This window comes from Lynx rufus, unplaced genomic scaffold (assembly GCF_022079265.1).
Source record: "Lynx rufus isolate CCGP_SWC_20201006 ecotype Redwood Valley unplaced genomic scaffold, mLynRuf1.p SCAF_13, whole genome shotgun sequence".
Lineage (NCBI taxonomy): Eukaryota > Metazoa > Chordata > Mammalia > Carnivora > Felidae > Lynx > Lynx rufus.
In genome coordinates, this window is record NW_025814827.1 from 8,158,288 (window position 1) to 8,178,267 (window position 19,980).

Sequence of the window (19,980 nt, forward strand, 5' to 3'; positions counted from 1 at the left end):
TTGGAAGAGAAAGGGCTCGATGCCGGGTCATAAGGTTTATGCCCTGCACAGGGAAGTTAGGTGAAGGCAGCCGGTGTAGCCCGCTCTTCCATAGGCTAGATTAGGGATTGGGGACACCTGGGGTCGAGTGGGAGGAGGTCAGTGGGTGGCACCAGACCTAGAGGGATCAAGAAAGGCCAAGTCAGCATCAAGGGGATCCAGGGAAGGCTGAGCCAAGGCTTGGTGAAAATCTGTTGCCTCTTTAACTTCCTGCAGGCATCCGTGTGAGCCGTGCCTCTCCGTGGCAGGCAGCTGGGAGCCTCCTGTGAGGACCCTACCTCTCAAGGGTCCAACAGAAATAACACCCGGCCCGACCTAAGTCTCCTCACCCCATCCAGCTCCTCACGTGAGCAACCTCTTCCGGTCCAGAGGAACAGTGGTGACGCGGTAGGAAAAGCCCCAGCGACCTTACCTGGGGGACCGAACATTACAAGCCTGAGGTTTCATCCCAAGGAAAAACAGTTGGTGGCAAATCCTAGGCTCTTACATGTGTTTAAAATACCTTTAAGCTAAAAAACACTTCCTCTCTTATTGAAAAAAAAAAAAAAGAAAAAAAAAGGTTTATTGTGGAAAAAGGCAGATATTAAAAAAGAACTGAATTAATGCAAAGGACACCTGTTAAGCTGGGTGCAGCCATGCTGTCCTAGGTCCCCCATTGGGTGGTGCTGGTTTAAGGGAGGTGCCACCCTCTGTGGAGGGCCCCATCTGTGGTCTGTCAGAGGGTGGCTCCTCTCCCCCCACCCCCAGCTCTGGTTCCATTCCTGGGTGGTGTTCTAACACCTCACTCTCCCCTTTCCCCCCATGCCCTTCTCCCCCTCCTCCTGCCCTGCCCCCCTGACCAAAGATGTGAAGCCTGCCCTGACTGTTGCCCCAGCACCCCCACCACAGCGCCCCTGGACCACTGGCCCACCAGGCCCCCACTCCCTGCTTCAGGGCTGCCCTCTGATTCTTTCCCCTCGGGGCAGCCCAGCAGCCAGAGGGACGCGTCCATTCCTGCTTCCATTCCTTCCTTGGCTCCTGGTTGCAACCAGTGGAGTCCAGACGCCCAGAGCAGGGGTTTAGGGTTTCCGTGGTCTGCCTGCGACCCTTCTTCCTGTGCCCCAGGCCGCTCCTGTCACTCTCATCGGTAACTTCCTGGAGACCACACGGGGCTGGCGCTGGGCTGGAACTACCAGGCAGCAGAGGTCTGGCCTGAACCCCTGCTCCTCCCTCCCCGCCTTTTCTTCCCTACCCTGTGCCTCCTCCCCAGCTCTTCAGCCGCCTCCTCAGCCCCAAGCCTCATTGAATTGAAGACTCTCCAGGCCCTCCCTGTCTTTGTCCCTAAGGGAAGGGGGTGGTGAGGAAAAAGCGGCTCAAGGTCGCAGACTAGGTCAAGGGCTGGGCTGGGCTGGGACGGGAACCTGGATCCAGCTTCTTGCCGGCTACTCTGGGCAGGCCACCTCAGAGGAAGGAGGAGTGGAGAGCGCCCTCCTCTGGATGCTTCTTGGCGGCAGCTGAGCTGGGGCAGGGCGGCGGCCAGGCTGCTCTTCCCAGCCTCCCTTCTCCTATACTTGGGGCGTTTCAGATCCTGGCTCTTTCGTGTGCCTGCTTTGCCATGAAGTCCTGGTGCCCATGGTTGGGTCATTAATTCCGGGGTGGCGTGGGAGGTGGCAGAAGGGACCCAGCTCAGGAAAAATGGGCCTGATAGGAAGGCCATCAACTGCCACCTGCTGGCTGGATTCAAGCTCCCAGCAGACTCTTTCTGGTCTTGGAATCTTGCCTTAATCGCTGTGACCTTGAAATCCCAAATCTCTGTCCACAGGGTCCCCACCGCCCTCCTCCCACTTGAGGCCTGACCCTTTTCACTGCCCCGTTTCCCTCACTGGGCCCGTTAACCCTACTCATACTAACATCCCAGCCCCCAGGATGCATATGTATATGCAGAGGGCTCCAGCAAGGGGCAATGCTTAACCCGAAGGGACTATGTGCTAATGGGGGACAGCAGGCAATGCGGCAGCCACGTCTACGGGAGGGGCTCTGAGCCGGGAGCTTTGTAGAACCGCTCAGACCTGACCTCCCCTTTGTCAAGTAAGGCTGACCCATTTGTGTTTGTTACCGAATTAAAATTCCAAAGAAAGACAGGCTGCAGGTTGTTTCCAAATAGAAACACACATGCACAGAGAACAGAGAGCTTCTGCCAACATCCCAGACAGGGCCCACTTCCCCTCCCTGCTCCACACGCCCTTTGGAGGAAAAGGATCTGGTAATGCTTCCTGTGGTGGAGGTTAAGTGTCTGCTCCTGCTCCGGGCAGCCCCTGTCTGTGCGTGCAGCCCTTCCCAGCAGTAAGGCTGAGAAGCAGGAGCCTTGTGGCGGGAATGTTTTCAATATGAAGTCATTTCCCACAGTGAAGAAGCTCCCACATCCCACACGGTCCACTGGCAACCTGGGAAGTTTGCTCTGTGCCAGAAGAGAGTCTAAAAATGCCCCAAGCCCATCTTGGGATCTCAGGAATCTGGCTGGAAGAGAACCCAGGAGACAACAAATCCCCAAACAACCGCCTACCCCACACGGAAGCCAGCAGAAGGTGAAGCTCATTCCAGCCTCCAGGGGCTCTGTGTCCCACTGGGTGACATGATGCCCACAGATTGACCGCTGGTTGAGCCCTTAAGGGCAGGCCTGGTTCTTTCCTGTTGATGGGTTTCCAGAGCCCAGGACTGAGTAAATTCAGCTACTCGGCGTGTGTTAGATGCTTGAAAATTCAAGCAGGTGTTGGGGGGAGGGGAGGGGCAGGACAAGGGCTTCTAGGCATGTTCAGGAGGGACCTCTCCGTAGAAGAGAAGGGAGGCCAGCCTAAGATGTCCTCACCTGGAGAAAAGAAGGGAGCAGGCACTTGGTGGGGAACACGGTAGTAGAAACCTGTTCAAAGACCCTGTCCTACATTGTTACGGTTATCAAAGCAATGTGGTGGGCGAGGCCGTAACTGGCAAGAGGGATCAGTGTAACAGACCGGGCATGGAGTATTTTCTAGTATATGAAGACCTGAAGGATATGAAGACAACCAATGAGGAAGTGATGGGCTGTCCAACAATGCAATTGGGAAAATGGGCTACTTGGGGAGGGGTGGGGGAAATCACATCTGACCCTGACCTTGGACAATTTCCCATGATAAGTAGTGATTAAAGAGCCGTCCAGTTAGGCTCAGAATTGGGGATTCGGGATTGGGGATAGAGGCACACATGAGACAGATCTCCTTGTCCGTTCTCCTGCTCCCTTGGACCCGGGGAGGGTGATGTCTTGGTCAAGGTAGAATGTATCCTCCTCAGCATATCCCAGCCAGGAGACGGAACTCTCAGTAACTCACGGCGACCTTGATATTTTTTCCAAGCCCAGGACTTCGTGAATTGATCTAGAGCAGAAACTCTAGGGGTGTCTTTCTTCAAACTCATGTTTAGCAAAAGTGCTTTCCTGCACCCAAATCTGCACATGATACTGTTCTGCTGTTTCTCTTCTCCTGACATATTTCTTGTTTGCACTACTTATGCTGGATGCCGGGGGCTCTTGGAGATTTGTCCCATTCTCTCGAATGCTGGCATAATGGAAACTTAAGTGTTAGACCAGGAAGGAACCCTAAAATTGTCCTATTCCCTCATTTTATAGAAAGAGAGAGTGAGGTCCAGAGAGGGGTAGCAAATTACTCAATGTCGCACAGCCCATCAGAGGCAGATCTGGGCTTGGACCACCCCGTCAGTCCCTGGCATCCTGCCCAATGCTTCTCTGCAGCCCTTTGCCATTTCCTCTCCAGACCTCTTTTCTAAGACTTTCCTTGCTTTCCTGTGGCTCTTCTGAGTTCCCTGTGGCATCCACACTGCTACACGTCTCTCCACTTAGCTGCCTGACTACTCTGCTCCGTGACAATCCTGGCTTAGTGAGACAGTGTCTCCCAGAGGCCTGGCGGCTCCCGCCCTTCTCCCCTTGTCTCATGATGGGTCCCCGGCCCTCCTCTCAGAACAGATTCTGCTCGACGTTGAGCCTGGCTGGCGGACCGGAAGCATGTGCGTCTTCTGGCTCCAGGCTCAGAAGATCTGCGTCTTCCCTACTATACCAGCTGAATGACCTTGAACGTGTCATTGCTCTGGATTTGACAGCTCTTCTTGAAAATGGAAATGATATTAGACCATAGCAGCTAGGGCTGCTTTGTAAACTGGAAGGCATCCTTCCAGTGTAAGACATCCGTGTCCCCCAGCCTCAACACAGGGCTTCATCCAGAGCGGATGCTTACTGAGTATCTGGAGAACAGTGGTTCTCAACTGGGGGTGATGCTCACATCCTAGGGGACACTGGGTCATATCTGGAGACATTTTTGTTCATCACCACTGGGGAGGGGTTGCTATGGCATCTGACGGGTCCTGCTAAATATCTTACAGTGAATAGGACGGCCCTCACAGGAAAGAATTATCTGGCCCCAAATGTCAGTTAGTGCTGCTTCAGAAGCCTTGCTGTAGATGAACAAAAGTGTCACATTATATCTGTAGATACAGACGTGGCTCGTTGTTCCAGAAAGGCAAGGAGCTGTGGCTGGGAATCGGACCATCAAGATACCATGGTGACCAAGGGCAGGAGCCACTGGAGTTAAATGAGATGGTCGTGCCCGGGTGTGAGAAGTTGAAAACATTTTATTTCAATTCTATCCTTGGGAGGCAGCATAAATAATCACAAAAGACCACAAAGGTCACCGGGGAAGAAAAAAACGGTCAAGAAGTGTGAGGAGATGAGAGGGGACACTGTCTAGCTGCAGGGGGTGGAGGGCGAGGAGACCCTGCTTTAGCTGGCGGAGAGGGTGGAGGGTTCTTGGAGGAAAAGCCCAAGGGGTGGGGCTTTCCCCGCCCAGGTCACCTGGTGGGGGGGGGGAGGCGCTTAGGGAGCCCTGGCCTCTGTGGATGGATGTGCTGCAGGGCAGCCAAGGGACAAGCAAGTGTGGGGGCATAATGCTAACGAGAGAGGAGTGGACACCCGTTTCTTGACCCCCCCCCGCAGGCCAGATCTCACCCCCAGACTGTGACTTTTCTGAGAGCAGTGTTTATAGACTCAGTGGGTAGTGGGCAATGAAGGGAGAAAACAAGGGAAGAAAAAAGAAAATGTGTAGAAGACCAAATGAAATATGGCGTCTCAAAGAGTTGCGTGACCTTGGGCCACTCCTGTTTCCTCATCTGCAAAATGGAGGGAGGATGCTCCCTACTTCTTGGAGCGGATGTGAGGCTCAACTGAGACCCTACGTGTCAAAGAACCGCGTAAACTTTAAAGTGCTATACGGACGCGAGGGGCTGTGGTCGTTCTACAAGCGTAAGGCTGAAAGTGGCTGAGACACAAGCGGTGAGGGGCAAGACCCCTGCTCTGCCTTCCCCAGGGCCGAGCTCCACCCTTCTCAGCCTCAGCTTCCAGGAGGAAGAGGCCTCATCTGAGGGAGTCACCTGGGGAGTGAGAGCAGAAGGTGGGGGCCAGGAGGGCAGAGGGGCACTGAGTGTGGAGGGCCTCAACTAGGCAGTGTGATACATTGGCATTACTAGTGTTGGGCAGACGGGAGCAGTGGCTTCCGGTTCTCATTCTCCACAGAGACCTGGGCACTGGCGAAGCCCCTGTGGGAGCCACCTCGTGATGCACTGGGAAGGGCCCTGGCCCGGAGTCTGGATACACTGGGTCCTGGTCCTGGGCCGACTGTTGACCTTCCGGGTGACTTAGTAAGTCACTTCCCCATTGCAACCCTCAGTTCTGTCCTTTGTGAAACGGGGACACTATTCCCTACCCTGCCTACCTCACAAGTTAAATGGGAGAAGGGGGTTCCAAGAGCTTTGAAGAGAATCATGGGAAGGCAAGGGGTCATTATGGCCTTGGCGAGCAATCCTCTTAATTCCCTGAAGACAAGAGAGAGGGGGCGAGAGACAGAAAGGAGCCGGGCTGCTTGCAACCCTTGTCAGGTGAGTGAGCCTTGTGGGGCTGGCTGCCGGGGAAGAAAGGGAGGTGCGGGGAGGGGAGGCAAAACAGCTGATGCCTGTAATCCAGCCCTTTCTGTGCAGTCCAGCGGGGATGTTGGGAGCCCCAGCAGGGAGTGCCGAGATGTCCCGGCGACAAAAGTTCAAGTTCTGTGAGTACTGGGGGTCCTGGCCTCCCCGTCTGCTCCCTGGTCCATTGAGGACACCCCTCAGGGAGCCCGTGCTCTTTGCCCCGCAGGGGAGAAGCTGGCTCCTGGGGTGGCCGCCAAAGGGTGGGTCTCCAGGAGAGGCTGGGGACTTTATTAGCATGAGGTCAAGAGATCAAAGGTCAGCTTCCAGTCCTGGAGGCGGCAGGTGGGGTCCTCTGGCTGTCCCCAGCTCCAGTCCCGGCTGTGTCCCTGGGGTCACCGGAGAAGGGGAAGTTAAGGGACGAGTAGAAACCACGGAGAGATCGGAGGTCAGCTTAGAAGGCAGCCCAGCCGGCGAGCTAACAGTTCTTGGGGCTGTTGCGCAAGTTTTTCAGTTCCAGCTGCAGCTGCCGAATGCGGATGTCCTTCTGGGCCAGCTCTTCTTTCAACCGCCGGATCTCATCCTGCTGCCGGAAGAACATTCGGAGGAGCTGGGGTGGAGGAAGAGAGGGGCCAGGCGGCCGGGAGAGAGCAGGTGAGAAGGCAATTTCCTGAGTGGGTATCGTGCCCGCCCCTGTTCCCCGTCAGCCTCTGCCCTTCTCTCCCAGGCCTCCCCCTGCCCCCGCTTTAGTCCCCGGAGGCTCTTGTCCCTGCAGCATGCCCTTCTCTGGACCCAGCTCATGGCTCCTACTTCCCTGGGGAGGTATGAGAGCGTCCACATGGGCCCCTTTCCCAAATATCTCAAGCTCACCCTTTTAGGGGGGCAGACATAATACTCTTACTTGCCATTTGGAACGGGGACCTTTATTATTATTAATTTTTAAATGTTTATTCAGTTTTAAGACAGAGAGAGAAAGCCAGCGGGGAGGGGCAGAGAGAGAGAGGGAGACAGAGGATCTGAATCGGGCTCTGCACTGACAGCACAGAGCCCGATGCGGGACTTGAACTCGTGAACTGTGGCGTCGTGACCTGAGCTGAAGTCAGACGCTTAACTGACTGAGGCACCCAGGTGCCCATATTATTATTATTTTTTAAGTAGGTTTCAAGCGCAACGTGGGGCTTGAACTCACGACGCTGAGATTAAGAATCATATGTTCTATCCACTAAGCCAGCCAGGCACTGGCTTTCAGATTCCCCTGAAAGGGAACCTTTCTAAAAGTCTTTTTTTTTTTTTTTAATCTTTCTTTCTTTTTCTTTCTTTCTTTCTTCCAATTTTTAATGTTTATTTTTGAGAGAGACAGAGACAGAATGCGAGTGGGTTAGGGGCAGAGAGAGAGGGAGACACGCGAACAGAAGCAGGCCCCAGGCTCCGAGCTGTCAGCACAGAGCCCGACGCGGGGCTCGAACTCACAAGCTGTGAGATCATGACCTGAGCCAAAGTCGGACGCTCAACCGACTGAGCCACCCAGGCGCCCGCAATCTTTATTTATTTTTGAGAGACAGAGAGACAGAGTGTGAAGTGGGGGAGGGACAAGGAGAGGGAGACAGAGAATCTGAAGCAGGCTCCAGGCTCCGAGCTGTCAGCACAGAGCCCGATGAGGGGCTCGAACTCGCGAACCGTGGGATCTGGACCTAAGCCGAAGTTGGACGCTTAATCGACTGAGCCACCCAGGCGCCCCTATGATTCTTTCTTTAAGTGACTTTTTTTTTTTTTTTAATCAAATCGGTACCGGTTACATCTGTTCAGAGGGATGATGTGCTATTTGCCCCTGTGCTAAATGATTCCACACACTCCTGTGGCTTCCAAGTTCTCGAATATTCTTTGCCTAACCTTTTGGTCAGGTTTCGTTTAGAAGAAAAAACAGCCGTACCGAGGTGTAATTCACATACCATACATGCCACTCATTTTAAGTGTACAATTAGCAACAGCGAATTTTAGTAAGATTGGGTAAAATGAATTTTAGTAACATTCAGAGGCGTATAACCGTAGAGTCTTCTCTTCTGTGCCACACTTCCAGTTTCTCTTCACACTTGGACCACCGTGTCCACCATTTACAGCCTAAATGTCTAGCCGGTTGATCCCAATCGGCGGCGGTGGTTAAAATTGTGGGTAAACCCAGAGTCAGCAGGCTCTGAGCGAGTTTCTTCACAATAAGGAAGGTTCACGAGCTTTAGTGCAGGTTGTGGTATCTGTGTCGCCTGCTCAGAGACCCTTGAAAACTTTGCTCCAGGTCGGTTTTGGTTCATACAAATCAGTCGTAGCTCAATGTTACTTGATTTCACGGCTGCTCACCCCTGCCTCTTCCACGCTGGGTACTAGAACTGACCTCAGGCTCTTGTTATGGCCCACCTGGACTATCGCAGCAACTCTCCTACCTCTACCTTCTCAGTGTGCTTAAAAAGTGTGTTTTTTTTTTTAAGTGGAAAATGCCAAATATATACTAGGGTGGAAAGAACCACACTATGAGCCTCCAAGAACTCATCAACTGGCTTCAAGAAATAACACGTGACCATTTTTGCTTCATCTCTACTCCTACCCAATTCACCTGTCCCGCTGCCTCCAGGGATTATTTTGAAGCAAATCTCATTTATCCCATGATTCCACCCAACCCTAGGAATCGGAACATCCCCCTACAATGGTACGAAACATATAGCAATTGTCAGTCTGTCTTTCAAATTTCCCTTCAAGACTGTGAGGTCCCAGAGGTCAGGAATAGTCTTCGTTTGACAAATAATAGTGACGATCGTTAAGTTGGTGTGACAAGAAACCTCCAAGATGGCCGCCGTGTTATCCCCTCCCCTCAAGGGTGGACTGGGCCTAGTAACTTGCTTCAAATGAATAGAAAACGGCAGAAGTGATGGTCTGTCATTTTCAAAAAAACTATGACTTCCATCTTGGACACCTTCTCTTGCTCACTCCAAGGGATACCAGCTGCCACACTGTGAGCTGCCCTGCGGAGAGGTCCATACGGTAAGGACCTGAGGGAGGCCTCTGGCTGACAGCCCACAAGGAACCGAAACCCTCTGTCCAACAACCTGTGAGCGAATGCGTCCTTCCAGCAACCATGCGAATGAACTCAGAAGCAGCTCCTTTCACAGCTGAGCCTTCAGATGTGACAGCAGCCCAGCTGACAGTTTAACCACACGGCCTCATGACAGACCTTGAGCCATGGGCATCCATTATGAGATACTATGAGATAATAAAGGTTTGTGGGTTTAAGAATTAAGTTTTGGGGTGATGTTTGACACAGCAATAGATACCTGTACAGTTAGCCTCATTGAGCACTGAATATGGGCCAGGAAGAGTGCTAGACTCTTAGAAAATATCTCTTTAATGCTCACCGCATTTCATATCCCCATTTTACCACGAGAAAGGTCAGAAAACTTGCTCGGGCACAGCCAGGAAACGGCCGAGCCCGGAATCAAATGCAGTGGAGTCCAAGTAGTCATCTCTACTCCAGTGGCATCGAGCCACGTGCCTGGCACAGGGCAGCCATCTGTGAACCCTGGCTGGGCTGAACTCAGTCCCTGGTATTGACACCAGGGACTGGGGGTACCGTTGAAAGGAGAAGCCTTCGGGGGGCATGGGTAAGACCCAGCTATGGCTGTCCCTGGATGACCTGCCCTCCTTCTAAATGGTACAGAGAGTACTTTCATAAACACAGCCTCTTCCCCGCCAAACAGGAAATTGTCAGACCCCGTCGCTGCCGCGGTGCCAGGGAGGAAGGCCGCGCCGTAATGCCTGAGGCCAGGCTTTCCTCTGTTAGCCAGGAATTTATAACTCCCGGAACAGCAAATGACAGCGACGTTCCGAAACGGATTCATGAGCCACGGAACTGCGTGGGCTAGTGAATGCGAGGGCTGGGGGTGGGGCATCAATATCGCTCCCACATCCCAGCCTCTATTTACTGGGGTCAGAGGCAACGGAAGCCAATAGCAGGCTACTTATGGCATTTGTCACAGAAAGAAAAATGCCCCAGATGGAGTCAGCTTAAAGGCCTGCAGCCCATAATTGAAATGTAAAGGTCTCGCTCTTCTAGGACCTGTGGAGGTGATAACTTATATTCCTTACCTCGTTTTCTGTCCTGGGTGGGACATTCTCTAATAAATCTATTCCATTGACCACAACGCTCTTCTTTTCTTTGATGGGAGCCTTAAATACCATTTTTGAGGACTTCTTATAGCCTTCCTTCAAAGACATGAGCACGGGATCTACGAAAGGCAAGGGAAACGTTCACACTGGCAGGTTGGTCGAGTGTCGAGTGATGGTGTTTTTCATTCACACCATCCTTGGCAGCTGGCCGAGCGTGGGGGAGTCGAGCAGAGGCCATGCAAAGGGGAAATGGGTGAACTCGAGCGAAGGCAAAAGCTGCAGTTCTCGAAGCCTCTTCCGGGAAGCCCACCCGCACGGTACCTCGGTTGATGCCCCCCAGCCATTCATCAGGGGTCAGAGCTGGCTCCGTGCCTGGCGTCATGGGGTAAATGTCTTCCTGGTAGGAATCCGACTGCAGTGAGGGGAGCAGAAGAGTGGACACATAGGGGCCGCTGAGAGAACCCCTGCTGTTCAGCAGCCGGTTCTCCTCGCTGACCTCCCGCCCAGCTCCCGCCGTCCCGCCTCCCAGCCTTTGCACTCAGGTGTCTCCCATGTGGAATCCCCACCCTGCATTCGTTAGCAAGCCAGACTGACCCCACCCTAGAACGGCCCCCAACTCCCACCCCAAATTGGGCCTGAAGACCCCAGGCCACAGGACCTTCTTCTGGGCTCCTCAGGCTTGCAGTCCGTGGCGAGCCAGCTAGGATTCAATGCGGGGGTCCCTTTGGAGCCCAGCATGGCCCCACTCACCCTCCGGGGTACGATCATGGAGATGGGCTCAATCAGGCCCTTGAGAGTCACCAGCTTGTAGAAGCGGAACACCTCGCAAGCCGACACATCCAGCCCGTGCTTGGGCATGACCCCTGTGGACAGGCACACGTGGCTCCATGGGGTCCCAGGGATCCCCGTCAGCACCCCTCCTCCCTGATGTCCTTGATCAAGAGTGTCCTTGAGCACTTAGGTCTGGAGGCAATGCTCTATGCTGAGGGCAGCAGGTGGACCGGGGGCTTCTTGAGTCAGACCCTGTCTCTAAGTAGTAATGTCTCAAATAAGCCCCTCGGGCCAGTCCTACCTCACCAGGGTGCGTGCTTTAGAAATGGGGCCTTTTATAACTGGAAGGGGCTGTTGGGATAGTTTAGTCTATTCCATTCTTTTTATAGATGAAACTCCTAAGGGTCTAGGGGAAGGGGCTTGCCCCAGGTCACAGAGTATGGCTGGGGCAGAGCCACAGAGCCTGTCACCTTTTTTGTTTCTTTTTTTAAGGTTTTTAAAAAATGTTTATTTATGAGAGAGAGAGAGAGAGGGAGAGCTGGGGAGGGGCAGAGACAGGAAGACAGAGAATGCAAAGCGGGCTCCGTATTGTCAGCGCAAAGCCCGACGTGGGGTTCGAACCCACGAACCGTGAGGTCATAACCTGGGCCGAAGTCGGATGCTCAACCCCCTGAGCCACCCAGGCGCCCTGAGCCTGTCACCTGAAATAAACTAGCTCCCCTAAGCTTCTGTGTATCTGGTCCTCAGAGAGAACAAAGGAGAGAGAACCCTTTCTCCACGCACCCTAGAGCCCGAGACTGCTGTCGACTTGTGTATCTAGGACTGACAGGGTGTGCATGCCTGGTGCATGTATTATCCGTGTGTCCCCACTCGCCACAGCATTCCTAACGGCTGCCTCTACTCGATGCCCACCGAGGAAGCAGTGCGGTGTGGGGTTAGGAACACAAGCTTTGGGGTCGGACACACCTGGTTCTGAGTCCTGACTCTGCCCCTCTTTCTGGTTGGGAAGGTCTTGGGTAGATCACTGCCTCAGGCTTCAGGTTCCTTGGCGGGTTAGAGGAGAACAGTATGACCCTTCACAAGATGGTCAGGGGATTGGGCCAGAAGATGCTCATTGACTGCCTGCCACCCTCATGAGCGCAGGGGATGTTAGTTTCTTCTTCCGTGATGTGAACAGGAGTTAAGGTTCCAGCTCTCCTTGACTGGAATGGAGGTCTGCTCTTCCAGATACAGGAATTCTAGATGCTGCAGGGAAGTACTATCATGGTACCCAGGTGGGATTTAGAGCCAGTAGGGCTGGTTTTGAATTCTGGCTCTGCCATGCAGGATCTAGGTGACCTGCCCGGGGTGAGTTACCCAGCCACTCTGAACCTGTGAAAGGTGCCTGGCTCATGGCAGATGCTTTGCAGTGGCCGCAGGTGACGGGGGCGAGGAGAGACAGTTCTCCTTGGTTCCTCTCTCCTCCTCAAGTCCTGCTGACTCGACTTCCGAAACACCTGGATTCATCTTCTCCCCATCTTCCCGCCTCCTCCTTAGTTACCATCCTTTTCCTGCCGCCTCCTTAGTTACCATCGTTTCTTGGCTAGAAGTCCACAGTGGCCTCCAAACCAGTCTCTCTGCCTCCCTCCTGTCCTTTCAAAATCCGTTCTCCCTACAGAAGCCAGAGCAATCTTGGACTAACATTTCAGATTGCGTCATGCTGTCCCATCTCCCACCCGCCTGCTTAAGACAAAGAAAGGCCTCCAGTGGGTTCCCAGTAAAACCCAAACTCCTTCCCCTGTGTGACGGATGGCTGTATGTATCAGTGGGCTCAGGAAAGAAGATTGCCCTCCCCTTCCAATCCGTTGAGGGTCCGAATACAACAAAAGGCAGAAGAGGGAGGAAGTCACCCCTTTTGTTCCTGCCTCATTGTTTGGGCTGGGACAGTTCCTGTCACCTTCTCCTGTCCTTAGACTGGGATTCACACCATCAGCTCTCCTGGTTCTCAGATCTTCGGACGTGGACCGAACGTCACCTCCAGCTTTCCTGGGTCTCCAGGAAGCCAGCAGCTCTGTTTCTCTGAAGACCCCTCGTGATTATACCTTTCTAACCCATCTCATGGCATCCAGCCCCTGCTCTAAGCTCCAGATTCATGTCCCAAGCCTGTCCCCATCTTCTGCCATGTCACAGAGTCCACGCTTAGTCACCCGGACCTCCGTTCTGTTTCTAGAATATGCCAGGCTCATTCCTGCCCCAGGGACTTTGCATCGATGATCCTTCCTGCTGGTCCTACTCTTCCTCCTTCCTGCTTTTCGGATCTCGGCCTAAAAGGTCACCTCCACGGCGAGGCCTTCCTTGACTACCTGGTCTAAAATAGCCCCCAGTCGCTCCCTGTTCTATTGCCTCATTTGATTCTCTGCCTAGACCTTATTACCATCCAGTATTTTCCTTCCTTAGGTGTTGATTGTCTGTCTCCCTTCAGTGGAATGTGAGATCCCAAGAGGAAGGCTGGGTTCTGCACTGTTTCCCACTGAGTCTAGAGGTTGCCGCACGGCTGATACCCAGTAAGTGTTTGTTGAACGACGGTGTGAAAGGGCAGGAGGAGCCAGGTGTTCGGCCGGGTGCTCTCCATCTAAGCTTTACAATAGCCCTGAAAGGTAGGCTTGATTTTTCCCTATTTTACAGATGGGGAAATTGAGCCTCAGAAGGGTGAGCTATACATTTGAGCCAGAACGTCGACCTAGGTCTGACTCTACAGTCCAGGATGCTTTGTATTCTACTTGACCAAGAGGTGACAGTGAGGAGGAGGAGGAGACGACAGAGTCGGGGAGGGGTGAAGTCAATGGAATGGTCACTGGGCCTGTCTCAGGGCCGCCATCTTGCTGCCAGTCACTGAGGTGGGCTCTCGGACCCTTCCGGCACTGATGGTCTGGAAGCTGGCTCTCAGGCCGTATCCGTAGCACCGGATTCCCAGAGGGAACAAGCCAGACTCGGGCTCCGAGGTAAGGAGGGAACGGGGCCCCCGAAGAAACTTCTTCCAACGGGCTGATTCTGACCCCAAACAGGAAATTGCTGAATCATATGCAATGCCAGTTAAGAGGAATGAAACTTTTGCTGTAAGACTTTAGCAGTGGTAGAACGGGGGGTGTGAAGAACTCACTACGCTCCATCAATTCTGGACCCTCTGAAGGATTTGCTTAGAGGCTGGGGAGCCTGGGGGTGCAGGGATGGGGACACCCTGGGACTTCCTCCTGTCCTCTCAGGCAGGGACAGAGCTGCTCCTGGAGACTGGGGTCCTGGCTTCCCAAAGGCTTCAGGAAAGTGTCTGGACCCAGACTTTTCTCTGACCTTTAGTTTTCCAACCACCTTACAAGAGTTCAGAGCCACTTGGAGCGCCAGTATCCCCATCTGCAAATGGGAATGAAGCCCGTGTGGGCCGCTGATGACCAGAGGTGATGGAGGATGTCAGGCACCATGGAATGACAGTCAGTCAGGTGGGTGGTGACAGGCTGGTGAAGAAGGGCAGGCGGACCTTCCCAGGGGCAGCATCTGCAGGTTCTGACTGCCCATGAGCTGTGGGCTTCTGACTCTGATTTTCATTTAAAGGCAGGGGTGACCCATGAACCAAACATCCAGTCTCTTGTTCTATAGCATAACAGCCATGGAAGCCTGTGGACCCCCTTACCTAGGCCTTTCTGCGGGGCTGGGGAGCGGAACTCCATGAGGTAACTCAAGAAGGGCTTCTCAGTGCTGATCTCGTAGTACCGGATGTTTCCATCTCCCTGGGGGCAGGGAGAGAGGGAGGTGAGGAAAGTGGGGGCGGGGGTGGGCTGGGCTGAGCAGGCCCCGGTCCCGGGGGTCTGCTGCAGAAAGCCTCAGCGGTGGTCCAAAGACCAGGGAGACCTGGCCTCTAGACCCGTGGCCGGTCGTCACAGGGGACTTACGGGGTGATGGGGTGGAGGTGGTGTGTGCGTGTAGACAGTGTTTGTGATAGACGAGGCCATGTTTGCCAAAAAGCTCCCGGCAGGTGCTTCGAATGCCGTCATTAGTCACTGCGCTCTACACTTCAGGCTCTGAGCCTTATCCCGGTGTCCACCCCACCCCAGTGCACCTCGGAGGGAACTGTCAGTCACTGACACTTCAGTAAGAATGAGTATCAGACCTGAGGGCGGGTTTCGATCGAAGAGAGTGAGAGAGACGACCAGGGAGGTTAGCCTGGCTCTCCTCAGGGGGTAGGGCAGGAGCGGGGGCACAATGGTGGGGCAAGGGGGTCTCCCAACAGGCTGCCCCAGCGCTCCCCACCCCCCAATCTTCGACTACCTTTCCAGCCAGGTAGAGCATGTGGGTGTCAGCATCGTAGAAGGGGAACAGGAGGCCCGACAGCCCATCTATTTCCTCCTCGATCAGGGGCATGGATAGGTCCTCCTGCAGGGAAGAAGGCCCATATCAGCTTACGTCCAGGCAGGACAGGCCCCTTACCTCCCCCGACCCCAGCACAGCCCCCAGGACTACAACTCTTTCGTGTCACCGCCTGGCCTCCCCGTGGCTGACCTGGTCCCAGAGGGCGATTTGTCTCGTGTTCCACCTGGAGACCCCTGTCGTGAGCAGTCGCTTCATGTTTCCCAGGAACACCACTCGGTTCACTCTGTGGTTTTTGCAGTTTGCCTCCTGGCAGGGACAGAGAAAGCTGCTAAGCCACGGCCGCTGGATACTAGGAAACCGTAGTAGGCTCAATGGGGGCCCCCAAAAGATATGTCCATGCCTTAGTCCCTGGAATCTGTGATATGGGGTCCTTAACTCCCCTGGATCACCTAAAGGTCACGGCGAGCATCCTTGTAAGAGGTGAGAGATACAGACACACAGAGGAGAAGGTGATGTGACTCCAGAGGCAGAGACTGGAAGATGTGGCTCCCAGCCAAGGAAGCCAGCAGCCATCAGAAGCTGGAAGAGGCGAGGAAGGGTTCTCTCCCAGAGCCTCCAGAGCTGAGAGAGAGCTGTAAGCCACTGTTTGTGGTGATTTGTCACAGCCGCCAGAGGAAGCCAGGTCAGGTGCTGTGGAGCAAGAGAGCCCTGGGACCAGGAGCCCAGGGAGCACAGGGGACTCACGGGGTCACTTCTCGATAACTTGCTTCACCCAGGGCTCCTTCTAACAGGGCCATCCTCCGCCTCCACTCCCCCTGCCTCTCGGCTCTCGTCCCTTCCTTCTCCTCCTAACATGCAACAGCCCTTTGCCTGCATGAGTCAGCATCAGGTCGGATACCAGAGGCTGGCGGGGTGGTGCAAAGACTCAGGCTGGCGTCACCTGCTCTGGATTTCAGTTCCACGTCTGTCAAAGAAGGGTGGCCCTGAGGAGTCCCACCCCTCTGGCCCGCGTCACGTCTGTGGGGTGGAGCTTGGGTTCTCAGCTCCTTAACTTCTTCTCCGCTCAGCATGGGTTCTGCACCCACCCCCCTCCCACCCCAGCTTGGTTTGAATTCTTTAAAAAAAATTTTTTTTAATGTTCATTTATTTATTATTATTATTATATTATTTATATATAATTTATTGTCAAACTGGTTTCCACGCAACACCCAGTGCTCATCCCAACAGGTGCCCTCCTCCATGCCCGTCACCCGCTTTCCCCTCTCCCCCACCCCCGATTCCCCCTCAGTTTGTTCTCAGTATTTAAGGATCTCTTATGGTTTGCCTCCTTCCCTCTCCGTAACTCCCCCCCCTTCCCCTCCCCCATGGTCTTCTGTTAAGTTTCTCAGGATCCACATATAACTCTGCCTGTAACTGAGTGTCCGTCTCTACCCCCCTCCAAGGCTCAGTTCCTCTGCGTGAAAGGGGGAAGAGCAGCCGAGCCACCCCCCCCCCCCCACAAAGGCTGTCATGAGGATTAAATGAGTAACGTCCTGGAGCCCTTGGTACAGTGCATGCCACACGGGGAGCTCTGAGTAAATGGCGGTTGATGCTAATGATGCTAATAACTATGAGTGTTATATTCTGCGATGGTGGTAGTAGGTGGCTTTTTGGTCTTGCCACTTCGGACTCTTCCGAAAGAAACACAGCCGGGTCAAGCATCGGTCCTTTCTTGGGTAGGAGGTAAACCTCACATTTCACCCAAAGTTTCCCTCCCATTCCATCCATGTATGCCCCACGCCCGGCACACAGTGGGTGTTCGAGAAGTTCATTTCTTACTCCCCAACGGCATCTAATCCCTTCCTTGCGGTCAAGACCCGGAACACTCAAAGATCAAGGTGGAGCTAAATTCTCCATCAACCTCCCCGCTTGGCGCCGTCTCTGGGGCTGGTGCCCTGAGCCATCTCCCTCAGGCCGGTCCCCACGCAGGTGCCTGGGTAGCGAGTCCCAAATCCCCTCTCCTGTGCCCACGATGGGGCTTGGACGATACCCAAGGATTTGTGCCCCGAGGGGTGCCACCAGTTCTGCCCCCGGAGCAGGCCAGAAGAAGCCCGTCTGGGGAGAGGGGTGCAGTGGGGATGAGAAAGGGTGCTGAGGTCTCTCCCCACCCAGTCTAAGCAGGGCCCCGAGAAGCACCCAGAATCCACAAGGTCAGCAGGGGTGCAGGCCAGGTGCGTGGGAGAAGGGGAGCTGGCACAGCCTTTTCCTCTAGGCCTGCCTGAAAGCCAAGCCCCACATCCCGACACCTTCCCTTCCCCTCAAAGACGGTGGGGCTTCACCTGCAGGACGCGGCCAGAGCGTGGCTCAATCACGCGAAGCTTCTTGTCCTTGCACGTGGTGGTGAGCAGGCTGCCGTCGGTGTTGAAGGACATGCAGAGGATCACATCTGAGTGACAGTCTATCATCTTCACCGGCTCACCCACGTCCAGGTTCCAGATGAGGACCTGCCAGGGGGGTGGGCATGCCGGAGGCAGGGTCAGCCCTGCGGCTGCGCCGTGAGGCGCCTGTCCCGGTCTGCACCCGGTGGCCCCGGGAGAGACGCCCCATGCCGGGTCGGGGTGCGCTGGGAGGTGGGGGGGGTGGCGTTAAACTCTATGTCAGAGGCTGATGCTCCCTGCTGCGCAAATCCACTACTGTCCCTCGGCAGATCCCAGCCCCAGCCGGGATCGGTTTCTGCTACCAGCAAGGAGGATTCATGTTCCTGGCCAGGGCCCCGTGCTGTTCTCTTCCCTCCACCAACTTTGCTCCTTTTTCCCACCAGGAGGGCAGCGGCCACTTCTAGATTTAAGAAGGGGCCCGGCAGAGGGTGTGGGCACGGAGTGGGCATTCTCTTCCAACCCGTAGGAGCCAGAGAAGCCAGACAGGCAGCCTCCGTGGACCCCGGGAAAGACAGGGCGCACAGAAGATGCCCGGCGGTGTGCAGCGACTGAACGAATGAATGGACAGGCGCGTGGGACAGTGTTGATGAACGTGCTCTGGAAGGTAACAGTGCCCCCTACAGGCAGCTCCTCAAGACCCACATTGCTCCCCCCACCCCCGCCCCCCTCCCCACAGCCGCGGCCTAGCAGCTCACCTTGTAGTCATAGCCGGCACTGAAGAGGATGTTGTTGGTCGTGGGGTGCCACTCGACCAGCCCCACGCGCCGGCTGTGCCCGTGCAGCTCGAGGAGAGCCTCTGTCATGTTCCGCTTCAACCCACCCTCGGGGATCTCCCAGATCCGCACCTGCAGACGGGGGGACGGAGGGCTGGGTGGGCAGGGCCAGGAGAAGCCCCTGACGGCCCCCTCCTTCGGACACCAGGCTTCCCAGATCTGCCCAGGGAGGCATCTGCTGGCCAGTGAGGCGGGTAGAGCCTGACTGAGGCCCGGGGGAGGCTCCGGGGTGCACTTCAAGAGGAAGGTGACCATCTCTTGCGCCTTTGGGGGGGGTTTCTCTGGCAGGCCTCTGCAGCCCTAGACAACTCATACTGCCGGGATATTGCTACAGTCTATCTCGTCCCAGAGGGCCACACAGTAATCAGCTTTTGGCCAGTGTTGTATTAAAAGCCTGCCTCCGCTTCCCTTCCCACACCCTTCTAAGAGCTCTGACCTCCGTCCCAGCAACTCTGCTGATACCCCATGGAGCCGTCCCTTACTGTGCCCCCCACCAAGGGTGGACACGTGAGCAGAGGAAAAGCCATCTGGGAGGCTGGGAGGCCTGGAGTCTCTCCTGAGAGATTAAGAACTAAGGGGCAGAGGTGGATGGGACGCTGGAGCCCCCCGGGAGAATGGGCAGAGCCTGGATGCTGCCACTGTTCGCAGTCTTCCGGACGCCTGGGTGGCTCAGTCGGTTAAGCATCTGACTCTCGGGTTAGGCTCAGGTCATGATCTCACGGTTTCGTGAGTTCGAGCCCCGCGTCGGGCTCTGCGCTGACAGCGAGAAGCCTCCTTGGGATTCTCGCTCTCCCTCTCTCTCTGCCCCTCTCCCGCTCACGCCGTCTCTGTCTCTCTCAAATAAATAAATAAATAAATAAACTAAAAAAAAAAAGAAGCAGAAAGAGATGATGGGCCAAGCGAAGGTGGGACACACGGAGAAGCAGAGAGCAGAGGCCGTGTGGCCCCAGAGAGAGGACGTGCGCAGTTTCTCTGCCATCTCTGAGTGTCCCCCTCATTACTGACGTTAGTCGTGGGGGACTTCCGTGTCTCTGGCCAAACATACCCTGCGTGGTTGCAACCGTCTCATCTACAAACGGGAGAGGAAACTCTTTGCCTTGCTTTGCCTACCGGTAGAATCAAACGAGATGCTGGTTGGCAAAGTCTGTAAACTGTAAAGTGCTCTAAAGACCTAAGGAGTTCTAGTCCTCGTTACAATTGTTGTCGTCAGTAATGCCATCGATTGCGTGCTCCCTGGAGAGGAAAGAACACACGTGACTGCCATTTAGGACACCTTTAAAGCAAATCTTTTGAAAATCTGAACTCCACCTTGGCCAGGAAGGAGACAAATGGGAAAAACAGCTTTGAGATACCATTTATAACCTTCCAAAATAGCCACCCCGGGAGGGGACAAGGGCCAGGGGTTGGCAAGATTATCTCCTGGAACTTGTAGATTCCGTTGGTGTTGGTAGTATTATAAATCAGAGTAACTCTTTTGGAAGCAATTTGGCAATCTTTAGTAGGAACCATAA

At 54.6% G+C, this 19,980-nt stretch overlaps 1 protein-coding gene across 1 annotated transcript in view; it reads right to left on the bottom strand.

The window, feature by feature from the left end:
* Positions 1 to 4,718: 4,718 nt before the first annotated feature.
* Positions 4,719 to 19,980, bottom strand: part of CORO2B (coronin 2B) — a 133,833-nt gene continuing 118,571 nt past the window's right edge. The window contains exons 5-13 of the mRNA XM_047075673.1: positions 18,392 to 18,541; positions 17,598 to 17,762; positions 15,469 to 15,585; positions 15,238 to 15,342; positions 14,603 to 14,699; positions 10,918 to 11,030; positions 10,489 to 10,579; positions 10,147 to 10,286; positions 4,719 to 6,625 (exon numbers count right to left, since the gene is read on the bottom strand). Coding sequence (XP_046931629.1) covers positions 6,494 to 6,625; positions 10,147 to 10,286; positions 10,489 to 10,579; positions 10,918 to 11,030; positions 14,603 to 14,699; positions 15,238 to 15,342; positions 15,469 to 15,585; positions 17,598 to 17,762; positions 18,392 to 18,541 — 1,110 coding nt within the window. The 3' untranslated portion in view covers positions 4,719 to 6,493. The remainder of the gene's footprint in view (positions 6,626 to 10,146; positions 10,287 to 10,488; positions 10,580 to 10,917; positions 11,031 to 14,602; positions 14,700 to 15,237; positions 15,343 to 15,468; positions 15,586 to 17,597; positions 17,763 to 18,391; positions 18,542 to 19,980) is intronic.